An 11,458-nucleotide genomic window follows, 5' to 3' on the forward strand; every position below is an offset into this window, starting at 1 on the left:
TGTCACCTACTGTACCTGAAAAAGAGCTGGAGAGACGGGGAGACCCCTGTGACTGAACAAACACTCCATAGCAATGATTACTATCAGAATATTGCTTTAACCTTTTAATACAAAACTTTTTGTTTTGACCAAAAAATATCACTTACCCTACCTTTAATCATTCTAAACTTTAAATATGATATCCTAAACACTAGTTCTTCAACATTCCTTCAAAAAGGGCCATATGGCTCCAGTCATTGAAGTCAGTTCTATTGAGAAAGACTACAGTATATACTGACAGCCAGAAGGCTCACGTTATGCTCTATCTCTCTCAGAATTCTGTCTTCATATATTTCATCCTTTTAAGAATACATCTAAAGGGGCCAGTCAGTTCACAGAATGGATCACGTGTTCCTTGTGAACTGCGGGGACCAGAGTTTGAATCCACTGTTACTCTCTCTCACTCTCTATCCTTATGGTTTCTTGTCTCTCTGCACTCCTCTATCTCATAAATGAAGCATAAAAGCGCATAAAAAAATTACTTGAAAAAGTAATACATCTGAGAAGCGGGAATCCAAGCCTGGAGGATGTAGACTGTGCTGTATTTGGCTGCCAATGTCAAAGCGTCACAAGAGATTTTCACTTGTGAAAAAACGTCTTAATTATAGATACAACATATTATTCTTTGTACCTTGTCAGAGAATGAGAATGCAGAGAGAAAGAGATAGAGTGCACACTTCATAATTCATCACTGAGATGTTTTCACCTTCTGTGTCCATGGCAACATGCAACCAAGATAAATCATGGGTTGGTACAGTAAGTGCGGGGGACGCGTGGACCCCCCCCCACCAGTGGTGGAAAGTAACTTTGAGATACTTTTGAGTACCGATTAGCATTTTTTTTGGCTGTGCTAAAATATTATTCATTAATTTCATTGATAAGATAGATAGGCCTGATGCCTATCTATCTTATCAATGAAATTAATGATAAGGCATCAGCAGGAATCTCTGCTTTAACATCTTCATTTTCTAATAAATATTCATATACTGTATAAGGCCAACAATGTATATTTTTGTATATTCTTTTTTAATAAGAAAATATATTTTATTCTATTAATAAAGTGTGGGGTCGCCAAAAATTGTCTTGTTAAATTCTGCACAATGACTACTTTTACTTTTGGTACTTTTACGTAGATTTTTGATGCCATTACTTTTGTTCTTTTACTCAAGTAAAGTATTGAAAGCAGGACTTATTAGGTACAAAAGAAAATCGGAGTACTTCTTCCACCACTGCTCCACACCCAGCAGTGTTACTTCAGTCTTCAGTGATCTGTATTAACAAAGTGTTTCGCCCCCAGAGACAGGCCTCTGTGTGTTCACGGCTGTCCTAGTGACCTATGGCATATCACCTGTCATCTTTAACAAGCATCTAATTGCTGCAATTACAGCATGCATCATGTCTGTGGAGGAGGTATCGGATGAGGGCATGAGGCCGTTAAAGGGATAGTTCACACCCCAAAATACTTTTGATGACCGGCAGCGGTTTCGGTAGACACAAAGAGTCTCCTTTGTGTCTCCTACCGGAACTGCTGCCTACCGGTCCACTGGTCATCAAATTATTGGCTTAAGAATGCGACAAAAACAAAACAATATCCATGAATTCAAGTCTCCATGGGGTGACTAATCGATAGAAAAAAAAATGTTTTGGGGTGAACTATTCCTTTAACGTGGGTGATCTTCTGCCTGAAAAGTTGTGGATGAATGCTCTTCTCATCGCACGGTAGAAAAGATTGCTTATCTGAAATAATTTGGGGTATTTTGTTATCTGCATCTGACATACACTTCAAATGGACCGTGTCTGAACGAACGTGGGAATGTGACCGCAGTTCCTCTCAAGCGTTGAAATATTCAGACGGCAAGCTTTTAGTTCTTAATGGATGTTGCTGCAAAATGAGATGCAATAAAAATCTCCCTGCTAGTAAATTGCTGATGTTGGTGAAGATCAGCTACTTGTCACTCCCAATTCATCAGACAGTATATGTGAACTTGACTGTCAAATAGGGGCCATAGGAGGTAGACATGGAGACACTGACTGCATAATACATAATGAAGACAAAGTAGTGGCCAAATATTTAATCTGTGACTGTCTGTCCAGTGTGTTGATGTTGTAGTGTTTGTTATGGTGCACGCCTTCAGTAGAATGACAGTGTAACACATAAATGTGATCATCTGAATAAGGTGCCTCAAAGCAGGGTTCTATGACCTACCCAAGGAATAATGAAAGGGTTGAAATGTATTGCTGCTGGTTTGTATTTGATGACCACATTAATAACCAAATGTAGCTGCACAGTTTTGATGAGATCACATACTTATTATAGGGTCCCTCTCGGCCATGCATTTGTGAATATCTTAAACTATTTGTGGGGTAAGAACACATTACAAGCCACTGGGAAACGTTCAATTAGAGTATTGCAAATTGTCCATCATTTTTTTGATAACCAGACACCCCGAATAAAGTTATACCATGATCATTTTCCAAAGACTAATTAATTTGTCCTTTTAGAAAATAAAAATGTTTTGCTATAACACTATATCCATGAAAAGAAAAAAACATGTCTAACAACCACTTCTAGTCCCCACAACTGATAATTTTAGGATTTCTAACATTCATGGGATGCCCCAAACTAAAATAAATAAATATTTAATAAATATTCAATAAAATATTTCCTCTTGAGATTTGCGAGCTGCAATATTCAGAATTTCAATTATAATATTTTTTCTATATAGATCTAAGTGATATAGATCGGCTAAGTGATTTGGTGAAGAGGGAAGACATGAGGGGACCAAGTATAGATCCCTGGGGTATGTCGGTCAATGAAGTATTATATCGTTGTAGCTTCTACTCTCGCTTTGTCTTATCTTAAAATCGACAAATTCAGACATGGTAGGTATACGTAACCATACAGTGGTTATATGTACAGATGCTTACAGTATACTGTACATACTATACAGCCTTTGCATGTATCTAGTTCCATTAGTTTCGTACTGTTTGGGACTGTTTTGCGGTCTAGTATATAATCAAAACCATGGGTGTGACTGTGAACTCTCTCATCCATTCCAGAGACCATTAACACCATGCTGTGGCCTCATGTCTCAGGGCTATTCAAACGGATTGAAACAGATTTGGTCATAAATGAGGTGTAGCGCTGCAGTCACTATTAGATATTCTTAGCCAGGTGACCCTCACCACAGGGGGGCCTTGGAGGATGAATGTCACCATGCTCAATGAGTGGAACTCACAGTTAAAGGACCAGTTCTCAATCTTCAGGCTGTGACTCCCCAAAATAATCATTTGAACTGGGGACCCCCCACCCTGACAAGCACTTTGAGTGTATGAGTTGAGGCATTACATTTGGTTTGACTCAGGTCCACTGATAAATATTATGAAAATAGACGATCTACAAGCGAGCTGCGGAAGTCTTAAAAGTCCTTAGATTGTCACTTCACTGTCATGTGGGGACCCCCCTGGGGGTCCTGACCCACAGGTTGATAAACACTGCTTTAGAGCACTGTTTCCCAAACACTCACTGGGTCGGGACCCATTCTTGGGTTTCCCAACATGTGGGCTGTGAGGATATGGGCCCCAAATATTTAGCAAAACACTACAATTGAAAAAGAAATCATGGTACTGTAGTTTTTCATTGTGATACCGATAAATAGGAGCTTAAAGGAGGATGAATGTCACCATGCTCAATGAGTGGAACTCACAGTTAAAGGACCATACCGGCGCTCTAAAATGTTTAGCCCGTTGACTCCAACTCACAGTATACTAGATAAGGGCTTCCTAAACCTTTCCATGCAAAGGACCCCCAAATAGTCTCTGGCTGCAAAATGGCAACGAAATAGAATAAAATGTTGACAATAATGACATGCCCAAAATAGGGACGCCAGGTTAGAAGTGGTTAATCTGACACAATAATCTTATGAAATGAATTTGAATTTGAATTAAATTAAATGTTTGATGATTTATTTTCTTCCCCCTCTTCTTTCCAATTGGCCCTCCTGGCAGTCCTGGTGGCCCCTACTTTGAAAATGACGTTTTGTTTGATATTAAAGCAAGCTGCTGGATTCCCTTCAATTCATTTCAGTGTGGTATGAAAATCAACTTGTAAAGACTTGACGCTTACTCCAATGCAAATATTGTTGCATTTGAAGTCCATTTTAAATTGTGGATTTATTTTAAAAGCCTAGCTGAAAATAGTCCCAGGAGAAAAGATTACATTTCGAATGAAATTACGAAACGTCCATGACTTAACCGTGCAAAGATGTTTAGCCGGCATAGTTATTCAATTAAGTTAGGAAATGTTTTAATGACTTTGGAAAATGTTTAGCAAATGCAGAAACTCAAAATAAAGCCATTTATCGTTAAATAGTAGGCATACAGTATGTTCATTGAAGAAAGGGAAAGTAGTGTAGTCTAGATACTAGACAGAGAAAAGAAACCTCTGACTCCAGAATGATGGCTTGTTTGCCAATATGGATTACAGCAGCAGGTGGCAACCACAGGATTCAGCAATGGGATCAGGCCTGATGGATCACCTGCCTGACTTAAACAGCCCACTTAGTTCCCCTGAGTCAGTGGAGAATGTCAGCAGGGGGTGTATGAGCTCCACACACTCCTCTCCACTGCCGCTGTGCTGATATACTCTTCCTCCAGAGCCGCATGCTTCAGAGAAGCAGTTCTCAATCTTCAGGCTGTGACTCCCCAAAATAATCATTTGAACTGGGGACCCCCCACCCTGACAAGCACTTTGAGTGTAGGAGTTGAGGCATTACATTTGGTTTGACTCGAGTCCACTGATAAATATTATGAAAATAGACGATCTACAAGCGAGCTGCGGAAGTCTTAAAAGTCCTTAGATTGTCACTTCACTGTCATGTGGGGACCCCCCTGGGGGTCCTGACCCACAGGTTGATAAACACTGCTTTAGAGCACTGTTTCCCAAACACTGGGTCGGGACCCATTATTGGGTTTCCCAACATGTGGGCTGTGAGGATATGGGCCCCAAATATTTAGCAAAACACTACAATTGAAAAAGAAATCATGGTACTGTAGTTTTTCATTGTGATACCGATAAATAGGAGCTTAAAGGAGTAAAAAAAAAAATACTTATTTTCTATAAATTACACACCCCATGAAGCCTTGAATTCATGGAGATTTTTTTTTTTTGTCGCATTCCTAAGCCAATAATTTGACGACCGGGTCATCGGTCAGTGGGAGACTCACCGTAATCAAATTATTGGCTTAGGAATGCGACAAAAACAAAAAAATCTCCATGAATTCAAAAACAGAAAGATAAGAGAATACAATTAGAGTGCAGAAGAAATTCTGCAGAACATTTTTCCCGATCCGGTTGAGACATAAGTCCTTTAATCCTTGACATATTCGTACTGTGACAGTATGCTTGCTGACTAAGCCTTAATGTTCAGGTCTGAGTCCATGACTACACCAAGATTTATGGCTTGGATTGTGGTTTTAAACATTACCGATTGAAGCTGAGCTCTGACTTTTAATCGTTCTTCCTTGGCTCCAAAAACAATTACTACTGACCATAGTCCCTTGGTGATATGGTTATGTAAATTTGTGTGTAGTCTGCATAATTATGGTAAAGTCCCACTGCATTCAATGACACTTTCAATGCAGCACTGAGCTCAAGTAAGACTGAAATTCTGCCACTGTCTGTCTGTTTTACGTGGATGTCATTGAAGAAGACTGGAACATATCAAAGCGGTTGTTTAATGCAGTAGTTCAGTTGTTGAAAGACAGCTATTACAAGGATTGTATTTAAAAGTGGGATGTTTGATATGGGCCTATAATTATTCATTAGTGATGTGTCTAGAATGTAGACACATTCATGTGTCTAGAATTTAGACACATCAAGCCAAAAGAATAATCTAGACTAGACTATTATTTTTAAGAGTGGTTTGACTGCAGTTTTCACAGCCTGTGAGAAGCAACCTCAGAGAAGAGACGTGTTGAAAATGTGTTATGATGCCATGCCATGCAATGTATTTAAAAAAAAATAAGCCTTTCGGCAGATTATCAAGGCAGCAGGAGAATGATTTCAGATGTTGTATATTGTCCTCCAAATTGTTATGATAAAGATAGAATTGTGCTATAGTATTAGAACAAGTTTTAAGTGGACACACATATGCAGTACCGATATGGAGCCTCTCACTGCTTGTCTAATTGTTTGAAAATTGCCAGTGAAGAATGAGAGAAAGTGGATCCAAATCATTTTTTAGTGTTAAATGAACCCTGCTGATTGTACTGTGTGGAGAGCCACAAAGCAATCACAAGATCATTTCAAGGGGGTTGTGAGATACTTTATTGTATACTTTAAATGTATCATCATGCTTGTACATTATGTGATAAATCATTTCTTACTCGGGAAAATGAAAGAAGAATGGTGGGGTATTCTACAGTATATGAGGTCCCATGCATCACTGTTCTGTGTAATGTGAGAATCTCCTAGTTGTTTTGCTTAATTTATACTGGTGTTGCACACCAAAACTAGCAGATCTACAAGGTCACAAGCCGTTGCACAATGAAATATAAATCAGGCTTTAGCATGCCTCTGCAACGCTGCTGCCACCAGTACAATCATCCTTTATGTTTATTGCCCACTGTGACATGATTCTAAACCTGATTCACTAGAATGCTAGAGCACACAACCCCTAATGCTTTAGTGCTGTACCTCATACAAGTTACAGCTACTGTAATGTAATAATGTGCTAGCATAAACCACAGCATGTAGTTTGATTGATATCATCACTGTCGGGCAGAAATCTTGTATCTCCTTTTTCAATGTCCTATTCTATCATTGTATAGGATGTCAATGTTGCACAAAAGTAGCGACCTGCAAGCTAACAACGTGCCGTGATGTGCTCCGTTGTGAGCTTGCTGATCTGCTATTTATGATTTTTGAAAATCTTTGAAAATGTTCACCTATGACATACACAAAATAGAGACCTCAGGTTGAAAGTGGTTAGTCTGTCTGTGTTTTTTATGAATATTTAACCAATGAAAAGTTTTACCAGTTATTAACCAGAGCTTGTGACTAAATAAAAACTACATTGGAATCAATTGGAACACAGGTTATTTTTTCCATTTCCTGTAACGGTTTTGGACATACAAGTTTTCTACCCAAAAGCAATGTTATACTGCAATGTGGAGGAGTACAAATGAGACGGGCCAGGGAAAGACCTGAGGTGCTGAGCCAGGTTTTAATTGAAGCTAATTGTCCCGTTGAGTATCCAACAAATTTCATATAGCTCATTACTGTAGAAGAAGACTTACGCTCAGTGGATATGTGGTTGACATGATTCAAGGCAAAATGTACTATCATAGTTAGATAAGATGCACCCCCTGACATCTCATTTGCACTCTTTCTAATTAAGGCTGTATCTGTGCTAATTAAAGTGAAGCTGCATCAAGGGTAAATAAACATTCAAAGCTATTTTGCACCTCTTTTTGCAATACTTGGACTTTCAATTAATATGTTCAGGCATTCCCCATTACACATTTGCAACCAACAAATAAAACCTACAGTAATAATTGATTGGCAATAATATATAAGTAGTTTTATTTGAACCGATAGTGAGGGTGAATTGTGATTCCCCCAGTGTTTCCTCACTCGGCAGTAGGCCAAAATCTCCAAACATGTACTGTATATACGTTATTTCTTTGTGTGAAATATTTGTAATATTTGTTGCTGTTCTCTGCACCAACATCAAGTCAAATTTTCCATTTATGCAAAAACATATTTGGACTCTGATTCAACTAAATCAACTTTGCTTTCAGACATTCCGATGGCCGATTGCCAGCAAGCTGGATGGAAACGAGATGCTGGAGATCCAAGTGTACAACTACAGCAAAGTCTTCACCAACAGGTAAGAAAATGTCCTAAAAATCTGCATTCACAACACAACTGTTAGTACAAACTCAGGGGCGGTCTCAGTATCTTGGCCTTTTTCCCCTCACACGCTTGTTGCTAACATGGACTGACAGGTGGCGTGTGTTATTCATCTAAATATGCTTCCGAGTAGAAACACTTGGTCCCTGAGAGCATGTTCTGTAAACTAACTCAATTGAAATGACAATAGGCTGTGAATACGCAAGACAGGCCACAAGCAACTTTTCCATGGGGGAGTGGATACTGACACAGAATTAGAGGCTCAGTAATGGAAGCATCTGTCTCCCCCCCCCCAAACGATCTAGCTCTGAACGAAACTTCTAACCATTATCTGAATGGGCTTCTCTCAAATATGGCATGTGCTTCACTAATTTGGGATACATCATGGCTGTATGCGCGCAGGCGTGTGTGTGTGTGTGTGTGTGTGTGTGTGTGTGTGTGTGTGTGTGTGTGTGTGTGTGTGTGTGTGTGTGTGTGTGTGTGTGTGTGTGTGTGTGTGTGTGTGTGTGTGTGTGTGTGTGTGTGTGTGTGTGTGTGTGTGTGTGTGTGTGTGTGTGTGTGTGTGTGTGCGCGCGCGCGTGCTCAAGCAAACATTTGCTTATGTGTGCAATATTGCATTGTCTTGATCTCGTTCAGGAAAATATGTCTGAAATCTGAAATGCTTAGTTAGTCATTCCATTCATAGTGTCCAACACCACTGCTGAAATGCCCTGGAGTAAAGCATAAAGCTTTATACTCTAGGTGCTTGCAGTGCATCTGAAAGTAACACTTTCTATAAAGCCCCTGTTTCTAAACGCTATGAGCATAATGGACTATAAACATGTTTTTGAAGTAATATGACGCTATAGCTTATAGTGATTTATAGGCGGTTATACTTATAGGCATAACCTCCACCTCTAGATATTAGATTACTGTAGATTACATTTATAACTCACTACAGATCACCTGTCTTCTAGATAGTGTCATAACACTTAAGAAACATGTTTATTGTACATTATAGTAGTGGTTCTAAAATATGGGTTAGGGGGCCACCAGCTGTCCTTGAGGGGGGTCCCAGGATATAATTATTAAAAATTAGGAACCAAATGGACCCTTACAGATCTGTAACTCTGAGTGCCTCCGCCCCTATGTGTCCATTTGGTTCCATTTGTACACTCTCAGAGTCGATGGGGGGTCCATGTGGCCTAGCATATAGCCTACCAAATAGGGGTCCTTTAAATTAAAATGTTTGCGAACCATTGCATTATATAATGCACATCCCTGCATACTCTCAGTGAATCCCATGTTCACTATATTCACTATAAAGTAACTTTTTGTCAAGTGACTACTGAAGTCTGCTTCTTCTTTCTCTTCATCCTTCTACATCCTGTTCTTTGTGCTCTTGTCTTCATCATCTTGATGTTCTTGTTCTTCGTGTATATTTGACACCCTGGTCCCAGAGGCTGATGTTTCCAGATCATAGTCAGGAACTGCCCTCTCTGAAGTAAATCTAATCAGACAGTAGCAGCTGCCTGGTGCATTATAACTGACTCACTGACTGACCGATTGGTGTGTCCAGATTCCGGACACACACACCACCTACGCAGCCATCAACATCATGACCATGGCTGTGGAGTGCGTGCGTGCGTGCGTGCGTGCGTGCGTGCGTGCGTGCGTGCGTGTGTTTGGAAACAGTGAGACAAAGAGAGGAAGTATGTAATATAGATCAGCTCTTAATGTCATCATTGTCTGTCCTGGTAGCATTTTTCATTAAAGAGATCCAGATATACCATTTGTCCTCATTACAGATTGGTCCTTAACCACTTAAATCCTATGTAGTTGACTAGAGTCCCCCATCTACGTACACTGGGGCCACTCCTTTTTTCCCTTTACACCAAATGTCTTGGTGTGCTCACCAAATAGTATATGTGCTCGCCAAATATCTCGGCTTAGAGGAACGTGCAGCGTTGTGAGCTTACAGATCTGCTATTTTTGCCGAATGTTCGCCCCCAGAATAGGGAAGCTCGAGTACACACGCTAGAATTCTTTCAGACCTGGGCCAAATAGTTGTTATGCAGATGGGTATTAGGATACTATCATTTAGTTGCTGATGTTTAATCTTGAATGAGTCTGGACTGGACATGGACACGGGTTTGGTCTTGACGATGATCAGTGATATTTATCAATAGGTTTGTACCATCTGAGAGAGTAGCTGTGCAGTTGTTTCGTGAGTTGTGATGCCTACAAACCATGCTATGACGCCAGTAGTGATTGCCATCACTGCTGTGTGCCTTGTCTCCAGAGCTGCAGAGAGGTGTGTGTGGCTCAGAGCCAGCATGTTTTTACCATATCATCTACCATGGCTGAGCAGCTACAGTACGTTTAACAACTTGTCCACTATTAATGATTCATTCTTTTCTTTGTTTCCTCTTAAATGTTGCACTTCTTGCCCATCTGGAAGAGCTTTGGCAGAGCAATCACTTGCGCTTTTATTTTCACTGTGAGAACAATTAAACTCAAACTGTACATTTGTATTATGCTATTCCCTCACTTGCTGAAAGTGATTGCAAATCCCTGGTCTGCAAAATGTGCTCATTATTTTGTAATCTGGCTGTGGCCAGCAGACTAATCAATGGAGATACAAAGCAAAGCTATGCCACAATTGGTGCCCCTGTTAGGCCTGTCACAATTATTACATAATCGCAATTGAGATAATCGCAATTATTTTGCATAATCATCACAATCAGAAATTAAAATTGTATTAATATGTTCAATGCCAAAAACACAAATACATCAATATAGCTGCAAGCAGCGATAATACGGGGCCAGGAGAGAGAAAGAGAAATGATAATTCCTTTAACAGGTCAGTTCATGAAAGTCCTTGCGGTCTTGTTTCCAATGAGGGCCTGTGAGCAATTAGGGGTTAAGAGTCTTGCTCAGGACAAATTTCATTTCGTCGACACATTTGCTGACCTGGCCTGGAATCGTACCTGGGTCAACCAGAGCCTCTGGCTCCCTAGGCGGGCTCACTAACCACTCAGCTATGGCCGGCCCTCAGAGAGAGAGAGAGAGAGAGAGAGAGAGAGAGAGAGAGAGAGAGAGAGAGAGAGAGAGAGAGAGAGAGAGAGAGAGAGAGAGAGAGAGAGAGAGAGAGAGAGAGAGAGAGAGAGAGAGAGAGAGAGAGAGAGAGAGAGAGAGAGAGAGAGAGAGAGAGAGAGAGAGAGAGAGGAGAGAGAGAGAGAGAGAGAGAGAGAGAGAGAGAGAGAGAGAGAGAGAGAGAGAGAAAGAGAGAGAGAGACAGACACATGGAAACGGAATAGATTGAAGATAGAAACGGAATAGATTGAAGAGACAGAGAGAGAGACATGGAAACGGAATAGATTGAAGATAGAAACGGAATAGATTGAAGAGAGAGAGAGAGCCATGGAAACGGAATAGATTGAGTCATGTTTTTTGCAATTCAACTTAAATGAGTCTGCATCAAGTGAGGCTTGAACCGGAAACCTTGCGATCGTGAGGCACTCT

The 11,458-nt window shown here is 40.3% G+C and overlaps 1 protein-coding gene across 7 annotated transcripts in view; it reads left to right on the top strand.

The window, feature by feature from the left end:
- otofa (otoferlin a) overlaps positions 1 to 11,458 on the top strand; it is a 102,352-nt gene that overhangs the window by 15,296 nt on the left and 75,598 nt on the right. For all 7 annotated transcript variants that reach the window (XM_084083350.1, XM_084083351.1, XM_084083353.1 and 4 more), the window contains exon 3: positions 7,843 to 7,931. In XM_084083350.1, coding sequence (XP_083939476.1) covers positions 7,843 to 7,931 — 89 coding nt within the window. The remainder of the gene's footprint in view (positions 1 to 7,842; positions 7,932 to 11,458) is intronic.

This window comes from Gymnoscopelus microlampas, assembly GCF_963454915.1.
Source record: "Gymnoscopelus microlampas genome assembly, chromosome: 16".
Taxonomy (NCBI): domain Eukaryota; kingdom Metazoa; phylum Chordata; class Actinopteri; order Myctophiformes; family Myctophidae; genus Gymnoscopelus; species Gymnoscopelus microlampas.